Here is a 22,901-nt window from a genome sequence, read left to right on the forward strand (position 1 = left end):
AACTAAGTTAAACTACCAAGCTATGTTTTAATATTGCCATGTTTATGTTTAAGCCCAACATCAACTTTAGCAGATGATATACAGATTCATCTAAATGGACTCCAGATCATTTTCACCACATTCAAGATTTATGAATGTGTGTGTATTTATATTGGTGTAAATTTGTGAATGTGTGTACATGTATATGTATATTTAATATAAATATGCAATTAATAATAGATATAAATGTGAGTATATATATATATATATATATATATATATATATATATATATATATATATATATATATATATATAAATTCTTTTTTTAAGGGATGAGAGCTTATAAGCTATGCTTCTTCTCACTCCTTTCTGAATATGTCTGTAGTTTTCTATTACTTTGTTTTGTGGATTATGTAGCCTCCTCTTTTTTTTCTATTTTTACATGTTTTAAATTCCCGAATTTTTTTGACAATGATCAGGAAGTCTTGCACTACTTGTGATGCATATAATACGAATGAATAAATAAAACGCAACAACAATATTGTTGATATTTGTCAATTTCTATGGCGCTCTTACTCGTGGAATTGCGGTAAGGCGTTTCCCATTGGGTGACGTCATTACGTACACACTATATTTTCGTCGTGCTGTGTTGATGAATTTCATGTTGAATCGGATGAAGACGAGTTCTTGTTTGCTTGCTGTCAAGAATAATTATTCTTCAAGACTGAACCACAATGTCCTGCTTATCTTTGTGCGCATGAGGAAACCGCACACTCTGTGACATCCTTAACAAATATCAACTCAAGTTCGTGAGTTTTCAGTTTTCCAACTCGGGTTTATAAGTCAACTCAGTGAAATGAAAAATTGAAAGTGCCAAAATAAATAAAACAGTGCGAGTTGTGTGAGTCTTTCTTCTACATTAGCGTAAGAAGTCACGTGATCGTGACGCGATGGCGCCAAGCGGCCATCCTGTTGATATGTTTTGTTAAGTGAGGAAGGAGGCCACGTGTCGGAAAAAATGAGGTGAGTGGGTGCATTAAACGCCATTCCAGTCAACGTAATTTTTAAGTAAAGCTTTTGTAAAAGTTTGTGCGGGACGTGTATTGTTTGTAGCCGACATAGCGGCTTTGCGACAGGCGAACGTTATGTGTGTTGGAGAACCCTGCTGGTTTAAAAAAAAACAGCTCGGGGAAAGTAACCGGCGCCATTTTTGCTGTTTCAATTAGTGGTTATGTTACAACGGGGAGAAATCGCTGGGCGAAACATGATTTCACTGTATAGTGGGGGGCTGCTTGCAAGTGGGCTTGGGGCTGCAATGGAATTATTTTCACATTATTTGGTATAATTTACAAGACGAAGCGGTCTGTGCCTATTCACCGTGCGCGTCCTTCTCAGTATATAAGCCATTAGCCGCCAGCTAAAGTTAGCCACGCAGCGTGCTAGCTGTGTTTTGTAAGTCCTGGATATTTACTTTGGCTGTGGGCGAATTGTATTTGACTGTTGTAGAGAATACGTTATTCGATTTTCAAATATTATGCTTGCTGATGGCCATTTATTTCATCTAATTAATGGCGTTGATTATTTACCTGCGTTTACCAACCTGTTGGTTCTGTCTGTAACTCAATAAAGCTTTATTGAAAAAAACGTAACCTATATTAGAATAACAAGGTAAACGTGAAACTTGCCATATCAAAATATGAAGTTATTTAAAGCATTTTCATGTATTTTCAGATTTATTCATGCATTTTATTTTGACTAGTAACTTTAGATTATATTTATTTTGCATGTTTATTATTCATGAGTAAATTGATTTATTTTTAAACCTTATTTTTGTGTCCATGTTATTCCTTTCCCCTTTACTATCTTTCAGGTAGAAGTGGTCTACGATGCTGGTGCGAGTCATCAATGCGAAAAACTCCTTTCAATTGAACTCATCCCTCCAAGCGTTGAGCTGCGAACAAACTTCGACCAAAGGGGTGGATTCATCTTACAGTTCAGGATTCTAATTTTAATAATCAATTGTGCAACCTGAAAGACCTTCCGATAGATATACGATGGTGATTCTGAAATACTTAAAAGACAAATATGCTTGACTCACTTGCAGACGGACTGTTGAACACTATTACATATCCTAGAAGCCATCATTATGAACATGAAGCTAAAGCACTCGTGGAGAAGCACTGGGGAGTGTGAAGGAGCCAGGTTCTGCAAAGGGATGTACTCATGGTTTCAGAGCCTGCAATTTAAGCTTGGGAACTATTGGCAAAAGTTAGGTGCAGCAGGATGCTGAGAGGTCATGATCAACAAAAAAAGGAGGCGATGCAAAGAGGGAACATGTCAAGAAGTCCAAACAGGGGGAGGTCCACTATTGTCTAGAGCCACCGAAAGGACAGAGTCCTGAAAATATTGAGGACAAGCGCAAAATGACAGGTGGAAAGGCTGAAAAAAAGACTGATCACCAGCTGGTAGAAGACCTGAAGACTGCTACGAGATTATTGGATATCAACCTCTCATCACTGAAGTAATTTCCAGATTGCCAGCTTTTTTCCATAAGAGACGGGTATTCATAAATTCATGCAGCAAGAAAGCATGTTTTGTTTGTTGGATACCGTGCACTGTTTCCTATCCAGAAATGTCATGATTGATAAATGTTTACTGTCTATGTCTCAAGCTTACGGCAGGGTTCAAGGGAATCGTAACCACAGAACTTGAATCTTTTCTTGACTGATTTAATGCCTTGGTCCCAAGACTACTTGAGGTGTAAAAAGCAGCAGCCAATCCGGAAGAAGCAGGCACTCAAAAACGTGTAAATGTAGGAGCTAGTAAGCATATAATTAGTCATAATTTGTTGGATTTGCTTCACATTTTATCTTACTGCATACTCCTTTGTTTTGTAGGACACAAAAATGAAATGGAGGGCTGCTTTGCTTGGTGTGCCATTCTACCTATCTGGCAAAGACCTATTGGATTTCATCAGGATGTGTGAAGCAAGACAACTATTTCCGTAATGCGAAACTATGATTGGGTACAAAAACGACACCGAAAGGCCCACTTTTGCTCATGTTCGCGCCAAAATGACAGAGCCCCACTTTAGCTCATGTTAGCGCAAAAACGAGACCATGAGGCCCACTTTTGCTCATGTTCGTCCAAAAACTACACCGTAAGGCCCACTTTTGCTCATGTTCGCGCAAAATCAACACAGAGACCCACCTTTGCTCATGTTCGCGTAAAGACGACGCCAGAGGGAGCACCTTTGCTCATGTTCGCGCGCAAAAACGCAGCAGAGGGGCACACTTTTGACCGTTTTAGTGCAAAAACGACACAGGGGGGCGTAGTTTTGCCCCTTTTTGAGCTTAAATGAGACAGAGGGGCGCACTTTTACCCGTTTTCGTGCAAAAACGACGCCAAGGGTCGCAATTTTGCCCTTTTCCGGGCAAAACCGACGCCGAGGGCCACACTTTTGCCTGTTTCCGGCCAAAAACGATGCAGAGGGGCGCACTCATGTCCGTTTCCGGGCAAAAACGACTGCAAGGGGTGCACTTTAGCACGTTTCCGGCCAATAACGTCGCCGAGGGCCGCACTTTAGCCCGTTCCCGGCCAAAAACGTCGCCCAGGGCCGCACTTTAGCCCGTTTCGGCCCTAAAACGACGCCAAGGTCTGCACTTTTGCCCGTTTCCGGCCAAAAACGTCGCCCAAGGCTGCACTTTTGTCCGTTTCCAGCCAAAAACCACGTAGAGGGCCGCACTTTTGCCCGTTTCCGCGCAAATACGACGCCGAGGGCTGCACTTTTGCCCGTTTCTGCGCAAATACGACGCTGAGGGGTTTACTTTTGCTCATATCTGCGTGCAAACGATGCCGAAGGGCACACTTTTTCCCGTTGTAGTGCAAAAACGATAGAGGGGCGTAGGTTTGCCCGTTTTTGAGCTAAAACGACAGGGGCGCACTTTTACCCGTTTTCGTTCAAAAACAACGCCGAGGGCCGCACTTTTGCCCTTTTCCGAGCAAAACCGACACCGAGGACCACACTTTTGCCTGTTTCCGGCCAAAAACGACGCAGAGGGGAGCACTCATGCCTGTTTCCGGGCAAAAACAACTGCAAGGGGCGCGCTTTAGCCCGTTTCCGGCCAAAAACGTCGCCCAGGGCCGCACTTTAGCCCGTTTCCGGCCAAAAACGTCGCCCAGGGCCGCACTTTAGCCCGTTTCCGGCCCAAAACCACGTAGAGGGCCGCACTTTTGCCCGTTTCCGCGCAAATACGACGCCGAGGGCTGCACTTTTGCCCGTTTCTGCGCAAATACGACGCCGAGGGCTGCACTTTTGCCCGTTTCTGCGCAAATACGACGCTGAGGGGTTTACTTTTGCTCATATCTGCGTGCAAACGATGCCGAAGGGCACACTTTTCCCCGTTGAAGTGCAAAAACGATACAGAGGGCCGCACTTTTGCCCTTTTCCGGGCAAAACCGACACCGGGGACCACACTTTTGCCTGTTTCCGGCCAAAAACGACGCAGAGGGGAGCACTCATGCCCGTTTCCGGGCAAAAACGACGCTGAGGGGCGCACTCATGTCAGTTTCAGGGCAAAAACGACGCTGAGGGGCGCACTCAGGTCCGTTTCCGGGCAAAGACGACGCCGAGGGATGCACTCAGGTCTGTTTCCGAGCAAACACGACGTCGAGGGGCACACTCATGCCCGTTTCTGCGCAAAAACGACGCCGGGGGGCGCACTCATGCCCGTTTCCGCGCAAAATTGATGCCGAGGGGCGCACTCATGCCCGTTTCCGCGCAAAATTGATGCCGAGGGGAGCACTCATGTCCGTTTCCGGGCAAAAACGACGCTGAGGGGCGTACTCATGTCAGTTTCAGGGCAAAAACGACGCTGAGGGGCGCACTCATGTCCGTTTCCGGGCAAAGACGACGCCGAGGGATGCACTCAGGTCCGTTTCCGAGCAAACACGACGCCGAGGGGCACACTCATGCCCGTTTCTGCGCAATAACAATGCCGAGGGGCACACTCATGCCCGTTTCTGCGCAAAAACGACGCCGAGGGGCGCACTCATGCCCGTTTCCGCGCAAAAACGACGCCGGGGGGCGCACTCATGTCCGTTTCCGCGCAAAAACGACGCCGGGGGGCGCACTCATGCCCGTTTCCGCGCAAAATTGATGCCGAGGTGCGCACTCATGCCCGTTTCCGCGAAAAAAAACGACGCGGAGGGGCGCACTTTTGCTCATTTCCGCGTAAAAAAACGACGCGGAGGGGCGCAATTTTGCTCATTTCCGCGTAAAAAACGACGCAGGGGTGCATACTTCTGCTCGTTTGCGCCCACCTTATTTTTAATGACTTCAACTACTTTTAGATTTCATTTTGGGTATTAATGAATTATTTCCATCTATTTACAAGCTAAATATCTAGGTAGTTTGCCTCTATCATTATTGGAACAATTGATTCCAGACTACTCAAAGGGGAGTTCATACATCACACAATTTGAACTTTGGACGGTCAGACAGCTCTGGGAACATTCACTGCACAAACTGGGAGCTCGACTCCCTGCTATATTGTAAAGGATTATAATGACTGAATTTGTATTAGCCTGGTAGAGCATAAGACTATTTCTACTTTGTAAAGAACTCTGAAGTAATGAAGATGATGTAAGTTGTGAAAGAGGATGTTTTTCCACATGAGGTATTTGATGTGGTAGTTGTGTTTGTGGAGACCATTTTTCAACACAACTTCAAAGATGTGCCATGCTGCTTTGCCATGCTTATCGGCGTCATCTACTGTGTGAATCTAGAGTATCCACAAGATCAAACCAAGCCTTTGTCGGGCACACGTCTAAAGAAAGAAATTCCTGCGGTACAAACTGTAACTCATCTGTGTACCCTGTTTTCTATCGTAGTTTCTTGTATGTCTTCCTGGTAAAAATTTTAATAAATGTTGAGCCAAAGCTATGCACATTCTCAGCATTAGAAGCACTGATATAGACCCTTTCATTTTGTTGGACTGATATGGTCTCAACTGTTCACTGCTTAAGCAGACGATTTTCTTATAGCATGCTGTATATTTTTCAATGCTAAGAATAAACCATAAGTATGCCAGAATGTAAAGCACTTAAATATTTTTAGGACTGATAGTAATGAGAGCTGATAGTCATGACTGTTCAAATATATGTCATCTTTGAACTGTTGAATTGTGTTTTAATTCAGTTTAAGGAACCTGGCAAACTTGTCATTATTAGTCAAGATTAGCAATACAAATTTAAAACAAGTGCACTAATTTGAAAAATTAAGTTGAATTGCTGCCTTAAAAACATGAGTTAACAATTTGAAATTGCAATCGTTAATACGGTTAAAGTTATCTAAACTTGTAATTTTGAGTTGAAATAATGAAATTTGATGTTGGTTTAACAAGATAAGGCAAGGTTTTCTTAGTTAACACGCAACTGAACAGTGAGTTTAAAGTTTGAACAAGAAATGATGATTGATTGGACAACTTGTTTGGATGAGCTTCGTGGGTGGAAACAAAGTTCATCTTAAAGTCGAGAGTACTCACATTTTTAGGGCAGCAATTGTACTTACATTTTTAAGTTGAACCACACATGTTTTAAAGTCATGTAAGGCTTTGTTTTCATATTTAATTTGGAAGTGATTGTTTTCCTGCAAAGTGTATCTTTGAATAATATTCTCTGCAATATGTGCGTCATATGCTTCTCTATAGAATCGAGCACCTTTTAACAGCAGATTCAAGGATTTCGAATTTTTGGCAGGGAATTATTACAAAACCTGCTGCAACTCTAAGGGATTTTCAAGGACATGCTCCTGTTATAAAACACACTACGCCTATTTACCACAAAGCCTCTGTCGACCTTTTCCTGCACAATCAAGTCACCAGTACTGGATGAATGCCACAATGCTGGACATTGCCGTAGTCCAGATCAATTTGTGCTTTCCGAGCAGACAACAGTCCTGAATTCAGCCCCAAATCCTTGGCAATATACCCAATTACAGATCCACGTTTCATCTCCGGAATAGAGTAGCAAACGTCGCCATTGACACTGTGTAAAGAAAAATCAGGCTGAGGCCACACACAATTAATTTTTTCTCAAATCCAGCTACAAATGCCCAACCACTCCAACATATGATATCAAAACTGATACAAAATGATGTGCTTATCTCCAAGATCAACAGCTTCCTTCACCGTCTCCTCATTCTCAAAGATCGGGACAATCAGAATAAAATAAGGTTTGTGGATCCAAAAAAAGGGTTAAACTCAAGGTTTTTTTTTCCTGAGTGCATACTGGCATCTAGTGTACGAATTCAGCTAGTCCACATAAAAATAGCAAGTAGAAAAAGTGCAACGTTAGGAGTGTCGTTTCAGGAAAAATCGAGGAAAGGCCTGAACAATTTCAGCACCAAGGACAGCGATCAAAGACCCCTTTTATCTCTTAATAGAGGGGTCTCAAGGGATCCGGGTGAGGTTGAGCCGAATGGGGATTACCACAAAAACAGTTCTGATGAAAACATCCCTCTATTCTTAAAGGGACAGTGTTTTATATTTGTTTACCAGATGTCACTGTAACGTTAATGCAACTAAAAAATAGTCAAAGGAAGACTACAAACTACAGAGACTGAAAGTGAGCAAAATGCACAATGTTTCTTCCAATTTTTACCCAGCCTTTCTCAAAGACGGACAGAATGAACACATTTTCATAAATCTAAAAATAGGGAAGAATAATTTGGAACAAGAGGCAAAAAGGGAAGACTGGAATAAAAAGAAAAGTAGGGGAGAGGAAAGCAAAAAAAGTGGAAAAAAGAACAGAGGAATTGGACAATAAGGGAAAAATGCAGAATTGTCTCTTGTCTGTTTTCTTGAATTTCCTTATTCTCTTATTTACTTTTGTGGTTCTTTTTTATTCAATTTTATTATCTTCATTCACTTAACTCAAAAATGATGTTTTGGGGTCACTTTGAGTCTCCGGATTTGGTCTTCTATTGTGCTTCTAGAACTAGTTTTCGATGGCACAACACAATACAGAAACATCAAGAGGGGAAAATAATACACAATGTCCCTTTGACTTTTTTATTAAGGCGAAGGTCTCAAACTATCCTGGGGGAAGCAATTGGCCCCTGCCTGCAAGTTTGAAACAACTGTCCTAATGAATCGATATATTTCTGCAACCAAACTTCAAAAGAAGCAATACATGAATTGTAAATATCCTCTGGCTGGACTTAAATACCAATTTGGGATTTCACTCAAACCCAAGCCCTTCTCAGAAAATAAAACTAATGTTCAAATCATTTAAACAATTTGGTTATTTGCCTCATAATATTAGGATTCCTATTTTCCAAAAACAGGAGATGGTAAGAAACATGTTGCTGTTCCTTTACTCTCGTTATAAATGTTTAAAGATTGGCAAATATAAAAGTGGACCCATCAAACATTAGAAAGACTCCCTAAATATTTAAGTGAAATCACACAATGAAAAACAGTATTTTTTCTCTTAAACTTGTAATCAAAATATAGTATATCAGAAAGTGTAAGTAGACAAATAATGTGTTGTTATAAAAACAAAAGCTAAAGACCTTGGTTTGCAATAACCTGTGCAGCCCTTTGAGTCTCTTTGTGATGAAGGGCCATACAAATAAAAATGGCTTGTATAATGTTGGTGGATGTAGAGTCATGAACATTTTCATAAAAAGTCATATTTTTTTCTCTACACATGGAAAAAGGTGCTTAGTAAAAAAAATACAACCGCAACTCTCAAACCATTACTGCTAATAAAACAGTCCATTATGAAAAACAGACAAGCAGTGACCACCTACTGCCCATGTCAAAGTCATTAAAATAAATTAAATCAAACTGATATGGGCCAAATTGTTTCCACTGTTATAACCAACCAAAAAAAGAGCAAAACCAGAAAATGTCAGTCAAGCAACATCAATTGAATAATGAAACGCTGCATTCAAATAAAATCAAAGTAGGGCTTTTGCTCATACCTCAGGAGAATTTCCAGTACTTCCAAACATCTCATCAAAGTCTGATGGACTTTTGTTCAGAGTTTGATCAGCAGGTAGGGTGTTGTCATTGTAAGACGACACAAACTTGAAATCGCTGGTTCTGGAGCCAGTTGTCAAGTAGGTGTCATAGTTGTAGGCGCTGCGCAACGTTCCCGCGCCATCCACGTCGGCATAATTGGGAGGCATATATGTGCCAGGGATGGCGACCGCACCATCAAACAAGAGTCTTGGCTTCCTCCTGCGACAGAACCTGACAGCTATGACCACCACAATGAAGGTGAGGAAGAAAGTGGACACGGACACCAGGGCCACCATCAGGTAAGAGGTCAGCTTAGAGTTCTTGTCCTCGTAAGAAAAGTCCTTCAGTTCCGGCACCTCGGCCAAGTTATCGGAAATTAGTAAATACATGGAGCAGGTAGCAGAGAGAGGGGGCTGTCCGTTATCTTTTACTGTCACCATCAGGTTCTGTTTCATGCTGTCCGACTGGGAAATGTCCCGCTGGGTCCTGATTTCGCCGCTGTGGAGACCGATGCTAAAAAGTCCCGGATCGGTGGATTTAACTATATGATAGGACAGCCAGGCGTTCTGTCCGGAGTCGGCGTCCACCGCGATGACTTTGGACACCAGTGAGCCTCCTTGCGCTGCTTTGGGAACCAGCTCAGTCATCAAGGAGTTGCCCTTTGGGGTGGGGTACAGAATTTGAGGCTGGTTGTCGTTTACGTCCCACACAAACACGCTTACACTCACGTTGCTGCTCAGCGGAGGAGAACCGTTGTCTCGGGCAACCACCTGGACGCAAAAACTCCTAAACTGTTCATAATCAAAGGACCTGATGGCTTGGACGGCCCCCGTGTCTCCATTGACCGACACGTAGGAGGACACCGGGGCGCCATTGACCTCGGTGGGCAGGAGGGAATAAATGACTGTGCCGTTCTGTCTCCAGTCGGGATCTCGAGCACTCACAGAGCACAAAGCGGAGCCCACTTTGTTATTTTCACTCACGTATGCGCTGTAGGACAGTTCTTCAAAAATGGGGGGATTGTCGTTGATGTCTCCTACTGTCAAGTGAACAATTTTTGAAGCGGACAGGGGAGGAGAGCCCTCATCAGCGGCACTGATTGTAATATTGTAATCTGACACTAGTTCGCGGTCCAAAAGGCCAGTGGTGACTAGAGAATAATAGTTTTTAATTGAAGGAACTAACTTAAAGGGGACATTTTCTTGTATGCTGCAGCTCACTTGCCCATTCTTCTCAGAGTCTCTGTCCTGCACATTAATAATGCCCACCTCAGTACCGACTGGAACATTCTCCGCTAGTGGATTTGACAGTGACTTAATGTAAATAACAGGTGCATTATCATTCACGTCAATAATTTCAATATTTAGGGTCGCATAAGATGCTAACCCCAAACCATCTTTAGCACTTATCTGAATTTCATATATAGATTCTTTTTCATAATCGATAGAACCAGCTACTTTCACCTCTCCTGTTTTGGGATTAAGGGTAAAAACTTGCTGGTCGTCTACGTGATCAAATCCATATATAACATCCCCATGTATTCCCTCATCGGGGTCATTAGCACTTAGCGTTATTACTAAAGCATCAAGTTGAGAGTTTTCCGGCAAACTGGCTTTATATACAGGCTGACTAAACACTGGTGCGTTGTCGTTAGCATCTAGCACTGTGACATGTATTTGAACTGTCCCGGATTTGGGAGGGGAGCCGCCATCATATGCAGTCATCAAAAGAACCATTTCATTTTGCTTTTCTCGGTCTAGTTCTTTATCCAGCACTAATTCACCATATTTTCGTCCAGATGCTTTTGTTTTGACATTTAATGAGAAATGCTCATTTTTCCGAAGGGAGTAGCCTTGAACAGCATTCTCACCAATATCTGCATCATGGGCCTCATCCAAGGGAAAATGCGCACCTTTCATAGAAGATTCTCGTATTTCCAAATTCAGCACACCTTCCTTAAACTGCGGTGGATTGTCATTGATATCTTGAACTCTAATATTAACACGGTGCAATTCCAGTGGGTTTTCCAGAACAATGTCTTGTTTAAGGACGCATGAGGGTTTTTTTGCGCACAAACCCTCTCGGTCGATCCTTTCCTGCACGATCAAATCACCCGTGCTGAATTTAATTCCGCAGCATTTCACGTTGTTATTCTCCGTGTCGATACGGGCCTTGCGAGTTGCAAGCAGACCGGGTTCGAGCCCGAGATCCTTTGCGATGTTCCCGATGGCCGATCCGCGTTTCATCTCCTCGGGAACAGAATAGCTCACATCCGCGCCGCCCAAATGAACGACGGCAAACACAAAAAAGAGGCCAAGGTAAAGCACCATGGTGCGCTCAAACAAGAGATCACTTCTTAAATCACATCCACTTAATTTGGAGAGAAAAAAATAATGGCTATCCGTCTAAAAATTTTAAGGAATAATAGTAATCCTGGGGGTGGAAGAAAGCCTGGCGAACAAGCAGGACAAAGCAGACTGAAACCGCAAATTGATTTGCATAGGAAGGGATTCAACGTGGAAAGTCGTTTGTTGGTACATACTGACACCTCGAGGATTCTTTGCGTTACAGCAGCTCTCAGGTTCTACGATTAAAATATATATATAAATACATTCTAGATAAACATAAGCTAAATTATTTGCCTAATTGTAGCGCCGTTATATATATATATATTTACGATATATGAACTGCAACAATATTGGGTGTATAATTTATTACAATGTAAGAGAAAAAAATTGTCACTCCAACAAAAACAATTGTTATGACCATTATGAATGAAAATAATTGTATCAAATATTTGGAAAATACAAAGTAAAAAACTGTAGTTATTCATTATTCTCATTGTTGGAATTTTTTATTATTGTGATGCTATTATAAGATTATTCCTGTCACAAACAACTGTATTTGGTGTTTTATTCAGTTTTATTGTTATCACATTCGTTTACTAATAGAAGTATGCAATATAGTTGGTGGGGTTGTTGTTGTTGTTATAATAGTTATTTAGATAGAATGCAGGATAAATGGTTCTGCAAAATTAGTTTTAAAATAAAAATGTCATTTGAGTAAACGTAACACTTATGGGTTGATTTGAAAAAACAAATGTGGCTTACAATATTTAAATTCAATGGTTGATTCATAGTATTTCTATTGTTCTATTTATTTTTTATTGGAATAGTATCAGATTACTTATGTCACCATTAACGAAAAATCACACCCATCATTTTTAAATTCACGGTTATAAGTTTGCCATTAGCAGTATGGTTTATATAATTGCCATTGCAATTATATTTTTATTGATTAATTCGTTCGAAAACAGAAACAAAAATAATACATTAAAAATAAATCTGGTCGAATATTAGCCCCACTTCACAAAGAATTTTAAAAACACATCACTAAAAAGTATTGCAATAAGGGTTTCAACAGTTTTCAACATAAACACAATAAAAACATTTTTATAGTCAAGTAATCTTTTAATTATTGCAAATAAAGACAACAGGACTCAATGTGCCAATTGCCTGGTTTGAACTTTTCACAAAAAGACCACAGAAAAGTAAATAAATGGGTCTGCATTCAACACGATTCAATTGTATAGGTATTGTTTGAGTTTATAGGAAAATTGTTCATGATTAATCGTTCCTCAGTAAAATCTAAAGAAATTGATTTTGCATGGTTAACAATATTAAAAGTACATAAAATGCTGCACGGCACCTACATGAACATATTTAAATTAAATACAAAGACAGACTTACAAGTTTTTCGTAAAAGTCAAGTTATTCATAAACAAAATCTAAAACAAACCTGACTCTTCACAAGTTGGCTAGGTAAAAGTATTTTTATCCTAAAATTGACCTGGCTGGGTGCATTTAAAAGTTTCTTTTTTAATTTCACCTCTTGTAAGTTGCTTTCTTCTTCAAAAGTCACATAAAATGTACAAATAATTAACATCATCATCAACATAAAATTTATATTTAAGTTTTTAATTTTTGACACATAGAGTAATAGAAGCCATCTCCACGTTTCCAAAAAGCTACGAGGGACAATAATTCACGGAACTACCAGCACTAACTAATACGAATGAAAGTGGAAGAAATGTTCCATCGTATATTCGAAAACAAATCCGTGCAATAATGCCTCACGGTCCCTTTCAAAAAACCTGTACGTGACATGTAACGGCCGAGGAACTTTACCACACGCAAACAACGTAAAAATGTACTCCCCCCGTTATTTAACAGAAAAAATAACACTGACAACATTGTAACAGCAAATAAACATGTCAATTTCCTCATCGTTTCCCCCAATCAATTTAGATTAAGGATGAAAATATCCAAGGTTCCACTTGTTTTTACAAAACCTTGCTTACATAACTCATAACAGCACAATTGGAAAGGATTTCAATATACAGTTTTTGTAATAGAACTTGTGATAGAATTTAGTGATAAAGATTTTAGAAAGATATGTTTTCGATGTGTGCATAATAAGCTTGGATATTCAGTACGGGCATCGGGGTCCTACCTCCAAAGGGTCAAAAGAATCTTGAAGGTCATCAACAAAGTCCCCAGGACTTTTCTTCAGAGTCAGCTCAGTAGGCAAAGTGTTGTCATCGTAAGAGGACACAAATTTGAAGTCACTGGTCCTGGAGCCCGTCGTCAAGTAGGCATCATAGTTGTAGGCACTGCGTAAAGTTCCGGTGCCGTCCACGTCGGCATAATTAGGAGGCAGATACGCACCGGGGATGGCGACCGCACCATCAAACAAGAGTCTGGGCTTCCTGCTACGACAGAATCTGACAACCAGGACCACCACGATGAAGGTGAGGAAGAAGGTGGACACGGACACCAGGGCCACCACCAGGTAAGAGGTCAGCATGGAGTTTTTGTCCTCATAAGAAATGTCCTTCAGTTCCGGAACCTCGGCCAAGTTATCGGAAATCAGTAAACACATGGAGCAGGTGGCAGAGAGAGGGGGCTGTCCGTTATCTTTCACCACAACCATTAGGTTCTGTTTCATGCTGTCCGACTGGGAAATGTCCCTCTGGGTCCTGATCTCGCCGCTGTGGAGGCCGATGCTGAAAAGTCCTGGATCCATGGACTTGACAATGTGATACGACAGCCAGGCGTTTTGTCCTGAGTCAGCATCCACCGCTATGACTTTGGACACCAGCGTGCCTCCGTGTGCCGCTTTGGGGACCAGCTCAGTCATAAAGGAGATGCCCTCTGGGGCGGGGTACAGAATCTGAGGTCGGTTATCGTTAACATCCCTCACAAACACGCTGACGCTCACGTTGCTGCTAAGCGGAGGAGAACCATTGTCTCGGGCCACCACCTGGATGCGGAAACTTCTCAACTGTTCGTAGTCAAAGGATCTGATAGCTTGGATGGCCCCCGTGTCTCCATTAATGGACACATAGGACAACACCGGGGCATTGTTTACTTCAGAAGAGAACAGGGAATAAATGACGGTGCCATTCTGTCTCCAGTCGGGGTCTCGAGCGCTCACAGAGCACAAAGTGAAGCCGGCTTTGTTGTTTTCACTCACATACGCGCTGTAGGACTGTTCCTCAAAAACAGGGGGATTGTCGTTGATATCTCCCACAGTCAGGAGGAAACTCTTTGAGGAGAACAAGGAAGGTGTGCCCTCGTCTGTGGTACTAACTGTAATGTTGTAATCTGACACAAGTTCCCGATCCAGAAGTCCAGTTGTCACCAGAGAATAATAGTTCTTTATAGAAGGAACTAATTTAAATGGGACATTTTCTTGTATGGAGCAGCGCACTTGCCCATTTTCCTCAGAGTCTCTGTCCTGCACATTGATTATGCCAACCTCAGTACCAGGTGGCACATTCTCTGGTATCGGATTCGTCAAAGACTTTATATTTATTACAGGTGTGTTATCATTCATATCAATTATGTCAATTATCAGTTTTGCCTTCGAAGAGAGACCATAGTCGTCTTTGGCTTCGACAAAAATCTCATATTTTGATCTTTCTTCATAATCTATTTCACCAACTACAAAAACTTCTCCTGTATTTTGATCAAGGGAGAAAAGAGTATTTGCCTTATCAGACAGCCTGCTAAACTCATATGTAACTTTTCCATTTATTCCTTCATCTGCATCTGATGCAATCACAGTGATGATTGGGGTGTTCAGAGCTGCATTTTCCTTGACTGATATTGTATAAATGTCTTGCGAAAATACTGGGGCGTTATCATTTGCGTCAAGAACAGTAACATGGATGACGACAGTGCCAGATCTCTGAGGTGCACCCCCATCCACAGCCGTTAATAATAGCTTCAATTCTTGCTGCTCTTCTCTGTTTAATTTATTTTCCAAAATCAGCTCACCATCTTTACTACCAGCATTTGGTGCCTGAATGCTAAAAGCAAAGTTAGAATTTTGTTGTAAAATATAGCTTTGAACGGAATTTGTTCCTATATCTGCATCATGTGCTGCATTAATGCGATATTTGGTTCCCTTTTCAGATGACTCTTGTATTTCTAGCTTCACAAAATCTTTAGAGAAAATAGGAGAATTATCATTCACATCCCGAATTTGCAGAGACAACCGATGCAATTCTAAAGGATTTTCCAGCAGAAGATCGAACTTGAGAAAACACGACGGCTTTTCCCCACAGTGCTCCTCTCTATCAATTCTGTCAGCCACAATTAAATCCCCTGTCCGGAGATTGATTCCACAATACTGTTTGTTGCTATTTTCCATATCAACTCGAGCTTTGCGAGCCGACAATTTCCCCACCTCCAGGCCAAGATCCTTAGCAAGATTTCCAATAACAGATCCGCGTTTCAGCTCCTCTTCCACGGAATAGCTGAAATCCCCTCCGTGCACATTTCCGAGCAAAACAAAGAGAAATGCAAACGTCCACCATCGGCTGATACGGCAAACAATCTTCATGATTATACTGCACAATTAGAAATTCAGGCAAAATATTCAGCAACGCATTCGATCGGACTGGTGCATATCCCTTTGTCTGCCAATCCAAACGCTGGGAAGAAAACTGGAGATCAGTTAATTGTGACGTGAAACACGCAAAAGCATGATACAGTGTATATCCTTTCCTGGTCCAGGGTGACACCAAGTGTTCATTTACAATACTGCAAAAAATATTTTACATCACTCATCTGGATTGATATACCTTTAGAATTCATACAAATATCTAATATTCAAGGAACATCAAACGCAAAGCACATCTATTTTTGATAGAAAGGTAATCTCTTAATTATGTGGATCTCTTTGTCGGAAATAGTTATGTTTTTACTTGAAAAAGACATTAACAAGTGTATTTTGCTATCAGTAGTATTTAATTCAATCCCCTGCACAAACTGTAATCAGGCACCCTGTACTTCAATTGAATCTGATATATAAAATATATGAGCCCCGAGACCCTAATGAGGATACACGGTGCAGATAATGGATGGATGAACGAAACTAACTCATATTAAACTTTAAATATGTTTTTGTTCCGCCTTCCATACAATTCATAAACAAAACATGATAAAATGCAATTAAAATAGATTAAAAACAACGTCAGTAACATGAGCTATTTTCAGCACCAAGGACAGAGGTGTGCATCATTTAAAAAGACAATGAGTAATGTTTAGTTCCTCCTAAATGGTACAAAAATCTACCATCCAGTAAAGGACATAACCCAAAAAAAACATTGATTTGAATATTGAGCAAAGATACATGAACTATCATGCAAATGTTAATGTTTATAAAAAAATAACCATAGGTTGAGAAATGAGTATTTCTTTGTTTTACCGATAAATCCCTTCTTGCATCCACACCACGTTCTTTTGGCATCCTGCCGTCATGCTTTGCCGTGTATCACTGGCCCACGCTTGTACCAGACAACACAGTGCCGTTTAGTGATCCAATGTTACACACTTCGGCTTTAACATATCCTCTTTATAGAATAACCCTAAAACAATACAGCAATTAAGGTTTGAGTTGGAGAGCAATCTTTAAAAGAGTCAAAAATGATGGAAAATATTAGAGTGGATGTGAAACTCAATATAATGTGTAGGTCTGTCTGAACAAAGACAAAAAATCTGCAATGTAGTCATGCCATATTTACCAAAACTGTGTACTTGTTCAACCATGTTTTTATGCCAGACTTTACATCCATCTATTGTCAGCATCACTTATCCTCACTAGGGACGTGGGGGTGCTGGAGCCCATCCCAGTTATCCTCAGGGTGGTGGGCATGCAGGGACACCCTGAATTGGTTGCCAGGCAGTCACAGGGGACACAGAGACAGACAACTTACTTACTCATTCACAGCTGGGGGCAATCTGGACCGGATAATTAACCTGACATGCATGTATTTGGAACATGGGAGGAAACCGGAGCTCCTTGAGAAAACCCATGCAAGCATGGGGAGGACATGCAAACTCCGCACAGGGAGGCTAGTAGCTAGATTTGAACCCATGACCTCAGAACTGTGCAATGCACAATATAACTACTCAGCCATTGTGCCAGACTTTTAGTCTAACTAATACAAAAGGGAGTGACCAAAATCTGATGGAAACTCATACCTCGAAACTTAGTAGACATATGTTGTTGACAGAGAAAAAATATACATTGACCTTGTTAAAGCAGGAAGTAGCACTCTCAACCTGAAGATGGGGACAAAATGATTCATTTGGAACAAAAGCATGGACACTTATATTACTGTGAAGGACAAAAATAAGATGAATATTTGTCATTATTAATGCAACCACATGGCAACAATGTATTTCTTGGAGAATGAGGCTAACAATGAAAAAAATATATGTACTTTTTTGATCCAAAAGGTTTGAAAAAGATTGTATGGTCAATTTGAACAAAGACAAAAAAATCCATGGAAGACCCAAAGTACGGCTGAAAATATTTACTAGCACTGTAACAAACAAAAACAGAATTTGGAATCCAACATCGGTGTCCTACCTTTAAAGGGTCGAAAGAATTTTGAAGGTCATCAGCAAAGTCACTTGGACTTTTCTTCAGAGTCTGGTCAGCAGGCAGGGTGTTGTCGTTGTAAGACGACACAAATTTGAAGTCGCTGGTCCTGGAGCCCGTTGTCAAGTAAGTGTCATAGTTGTAGGCACTGCGTAAAGTTCCGCTGCTGTCCACGTCGGCATAATTAGGAGGCAGATAGGCGCCAGGGATGGCGACAGCACCATCAAACAGAAGTCTGGGTTTCCTCCTGCAACAGAACTTGACAGCTAGGACCACCACGATGAAGGTGAGGAAGAAGATGGACACGGACACCAGGGCCACCACCAGGTAAGAGGTCAGCTTAGAGTTCTTGTCCTCGTAAGAAACGTCCTTCAGTTCCGGCACCTCAGCCAAGTTATCCGAAATGAGTAAATATATGGAACAGGTGGCAGAGAGAGGGGGCTGTCCATTATCCTTCACTGCCACAATCAGGTTTTGTTTCATGCTGTCCGATTGGGAAATGTCCCGCTGGGTCCTGATCTCACCACTGTGGAGGCTGATGCTGAAAAGTCCCAGATCTGTGGACTTGACGATGTGATAGGACAGCCAGGCGTTCTGCCCAGAGTCAGCATCCACCGCAATGACTTTGGACACCAGTGAGCCCCCTTGAGCAGTTTTGGGGACTAGCTCGGTCATGAAGGAGTTGCCCTCCGGGGCAGGGTACAAAATATGAGGCCGGTTATCGTTAACATCCCACACAAACACGCTGATGCTCACGTTGCTGCTCAGCGGAGGAGAACCGTTGTCTCGGGCTGCCACCTGGATGCGGAAACTCCTTAACTGTTCATAATCAAATGACCTTACGGCATGGATGACCCCTGTGTCTCGGTTGATGGACACGTAGGAGGAGACTGGGGCACGGTTCACTTCAGTGGGCAGCAAGGAATAAATGATGGTGCCATTCTGTTTCCAGTCGGGGTCTCGAGCGCTCACAGAGCACAAAGTGGCACCAGCTTTGTTGTTTTCAGTCACGTATGCACTGTAGGACTGTTCCTTAAAAACGGGTGGGTTGTCATTGATGTCTCCCACAGTCAAGCGGATAGTTTTTAAGGTGGAAAGGGAAGGGGACCCCTCGTCGGTGGCACTGATAGTAATGTTGTAATCTGAGACAAGTTCACGGTCTAAAAGTCCAGTTGTGACTAAAGAATAATAATTTTTGATGGAAGGAACTAATTTAAAGGGGACATTTTCTTGTATGGAACAGCGCACTTGTCCATTTTCCTCAGAATCTCTATCCTGCACATTAATAATGCCCACTTCAGTACCAGTCACAACATTTTCTGGAATAGGATTTTTCAAGGATTTAACAAACATTACTGGAGTGTTGTCATTAACATCCGTGACGTCAATTATTAATGTGCAGGATGACACCAAACCCAATCCGTCCTTGGCTGTGATTTGCATTTCATAAGATGACATCTTTTCATAATCTATTGATCCACTCACACTAACTGCACCACTTTTGCTGTCGAGAGCAAATGCATTAATACTTTCATCAGAAATGTGATCAAACTCATACGTGATCTCACTATTGACTCCTTCATCAGTATCCGTCGCACTAACGTGGATTAAAATTGTGTCTGGAGGAGAGTTTTCAGGCAGATTGGCTTTATAAACCGCTTGACTGAATAACGGGGCGTTATCATTTGCATCCAGCACCGTGACATGTACAATTATTGTGCCTGATTTTTGAGGCGTGCCTCCATCAGTTGCTATCAGCACAATGCTCACTTCTTGTTCTTTTTCCCTGTCGAGGTCCTTTGTTATCACCAACTCACCGTATTTACCACCGGCGTTTTTTTCTACAACGTTTAATTTAAAGTGTTGATTTGTTTCGATTGCGTAGTTTTGAACAGCATTTAGCCCCACGTCTGCGTCGTGGGCCTCATCCAAGCGGTAGCGACTCCCTATTAAGGCCGATTCGCTTATTTCCAAATTAATTTGATTCTTTTTAAACTGAGGTGAATTATCATTAATATCCAGCACATTAATATTGACCCTATATAATTCTAAAGGTTCCTCCAAAACGAGCTCCTGTTTCAAAATGCAAGACGACTTTTTCCCACAGAGGCTCTCCCGATCAATCCTGTCGGCAACAAAGACGTCCCCAGTGTTCAAATTCACCTCGAAAAACCGTTTGCCGCTTCCGTCTCCATCAATTCGTGCCCGTCGAAATCCCAGCCTGTCCGCATTTATGCCGATATCTTTGGCAATATTTCCAACAATCGATCCACGCTTTGACTCCTCGGGAACAGAATAGGCCACGTCGCTGTGCACCGTTCGCAGAGTCAAAAGAAACCAGCACAACAATTCCCGCAGCTCCAACAACAAAAATCTTTTCATTTTGCTAGAATCCCCCCTTAAATATGATAAACCCACAAATGTCTTGAAGAAATATAAATATCCAGCAAGTATCCTCTTACGCACGCGGGATGATCGAATGAGCGTTTGCTGCAGTCCAAAATCTGATCAAATAATAAGATAACGCTCTATCCCCTCCAACAAAATCATGGTGAACAGCGCCATCAAGAGTACGTTCAGAGTATTGCAGCATGGAAGACTATTACACAAACAGGAACATCTTTGTACGGAAATCTTTGGTTTTCTAAATTAGTTCTGTAATTTATTTGTAAATTGTTTCCATGGTAAAATGTATTCAATTATTCCTATTAAATAGTTTGATTCATTATTTTATTAACACGGGTAAAAATAAGCCTTTAAAAAGCTCAAAAATATATGTTATAATGACAAAGGTTAAAGTAACATTCTGCCTCAAATAGCACAAATACTTCTAGTCTATATTGTAAACACAAGGCTCATAATTATGAGTACTAAATATGATTTGTTTCTCTTTCAAAAAATAACTTTTTTTCATTTATTTTATTTAGAGAATAGACTACTGACGGACAGGAAGTTATAAAAAAGGAGTTCAAATATAGAGGAAAAAAGTCATTTAACATATCATTTTGTCTTTGTGTAACGAGTGTTTCTTTTTTGCGTAATATACAAAACCTTAAAGGGACACCGTGTAATTCCAGTGACTTTAGTGGTACAAAAAAACTTTCATCTTGAAAAAAACAAAGGACCAGATTTCAATGCCAAACGAAAAATACATCAATTATCATACCAATGTTATCTTTTATAAAATAATCATAGTCGTGTAAGACCGTCCCTTACTCATATCAGACAACACAGGGTCATCTTGTGGTCAAATTTTACACATTGGGGGTGTTATGTAAAATGAATTGAATATTATCTATCTATCTATCTATCTATCTATCTATCTATCTATCTACCTACATACCTTGGTCATATCCCTCAAGAGGGGTGACCAACTGCAAGACAAAGACATACAATAGCAAAGTAAATAAAAAAGGGAAAAAACACACAAACATTTTTTGACCATGGCCAACCCAAATGCCCAAACACCCAAACAAGTTAGGCACCTCGGCACTTGGGTCGGTCATGCTTTCGTCCCTCCAGGCGAAACGGGACACAAGAAAGCGGCCATGTCACTCGGGTCAGGGTGACACAACATACTCTTGTTCAACACCAGGGCCCGACAGCTTTCACTGGTTTATCCCTGACGCATCATACAGGTGCCCTGTCCATCCCTTAGAATGCGTCCAAACATCCCGCTATCCTTTTACAACACCTCTCCACTCATTCCTATCACCAACAAGAGCTCTAGCTTCCACTGGATTTAGACCTCTTTCCTGTAGTGCACTCATAACAGTTATCCATCCACGTCAATCACGGCCTTCCTCTTGACCTCCTACCATTTACTTCTGCTCCGTAACTCCTCTTCAACATTTGCTCCTCATCCATCCTCTCCATGTGTCCAAACCAACCGAGTACTCTCTTATCCACACACTTGCATAGTTCCACTACTACTCCAGTTCTGTCTCTCACAATTCCATTTCACAATCTATCCTATCTTGTCACTCCTAACATATTCCTCAAACACTTCATCTCAAAAACATTTCATTTCCTTCTCAAATGTGCGTACAGGCTCCAAGTCTCTGCACCATAGAACACAGTCAACACAATCACACTCTCATACAGTCCCCTCTTAACACCCATACTCACGCTCTTATTGCTCATCACTCTCCTCAGAGCATCCATAACCTTGTTTCCTTGATTCACTCTGTGCAATACCTCACACTCCATTCCACCAACTGCAGCCACATCACAACCCAAGTAGAGAATAGAATTTACTTTTAATGTAATTCTTTGTAACAATGCACACAGAACGAAATGTCAATACACCTGACCCGCACAGTTGAACTGTAGCGAGCCGATGCAGCCGCAGCCAAACAGGGCGCAGCCATTTCAGTCATTAGGTGACCAAACCCCCCAATTCCAACCCTTAATGCTAAGCGCCAAGCAGGGAGGCAATGAGTACCAATGTTGTAAGTCTTAGGTATGACTCGGCCGAGGCTTGAACCAGCGACATCCCAGTCTCAGAGCGGACGCCCTACCATCTAGGCTACCGAGCTGGAACCGAAAGCTTTCAACTTCTTCCAGCACCTATTTATGCAACCTTATTTATTATCACCTTACTCTTCCCAACATTCACACTTAACTTACGCCTATCTCATACTCTTCCAAACTCCATGTATTTAATACAAGACGGATATATGGAAACCTTTTTAATTGATATATATATATATATATATATATATAGATATATATATATATGTATATGCCCTGCGACTGTCTGGCAACCAGTTCAGTGTGTTCCCTGCCCACTGCCCGAAGATAGCTCCAGCACCCCTGCGACTCTACTGAGGATAAGCGGTGCAGATAATGGATGGATATATATATATATATATATATATATATATATATACATAGATATATATAATCATTTAAAGTTATAGCATGCAATAGAAAT

At 41.4% G+C, this 22,901-nt stretch overlaps 1 protein-coding gene and 1 long non-coding RNA gene across 12 annotated transcripts in view; one reads left to right on the plus strand and one right to left on the minus strand.

Annotated features, from left to right (window-relative positions):
• LOC148360213 (protocadherin gamma-A4-like) overlaps positions 1-22,901 on the minus strand; it is a 275,781-nt gene that overhangs the window by 229,160 nt on the left and 23,720 nt on the right. Inside the window, exon 1 of one of the 10 annotated variants that reach the window (XM_088343698.1) lies at positions 17,954-20,422. The exons of 7 other annotated variants lie outside the window; for them this stretch is intronic. In XM_088343698.1, the coding sequence (XP_088199824.1) occupies positions 17,954-20,347 (2,394 nt within the window). In that variant the 5' untranslated portion in view covers positions 20,348-20,422. Of the gene's footprint in view, positions 1-8,970; positions 11,445-13,522; positions 15,935-17,953; positions 20,423-22,901 lie in introns of those variants that run through there. 2 more of the 10 variants (XM_088343697.1, XM_088343716.1) reach the window with 2 other exon arrangements.
• On the plus strand, positions 896-6,342 carry LOC148360218 (uncharacterized). 2 transcript variants are annotated; one of them, XR_015851293.1, is made up of 4 exons: positions 896-1,004; positions 1,852-2,541; positions 2,653-2,793; positions 2,879-6,342. It is a non-coding gene; the product is annotated as an uncharacterized LOC148360218 (long non-coding RNA). The 2 variants fall into 2 exon arrangements; XR_015851294.1 differs by having other exon boundaries at positions 1,852-2,502.

This window comes from Urocampus carinirostris, chromosome 9 (assembly GCF_059441175.1).
Source record: "Urocampus carinirostris isolate Australia breed hairy pipefish chromosome 9, RoL_Ucar_1.0, whole genome shotgun sequence".
NCBI lineage: Eukaryota > Metazoa > Chordata > Actinopteri > Syngnathiformes > Syngnathidae > Urocampus > Urocampus carinirostris.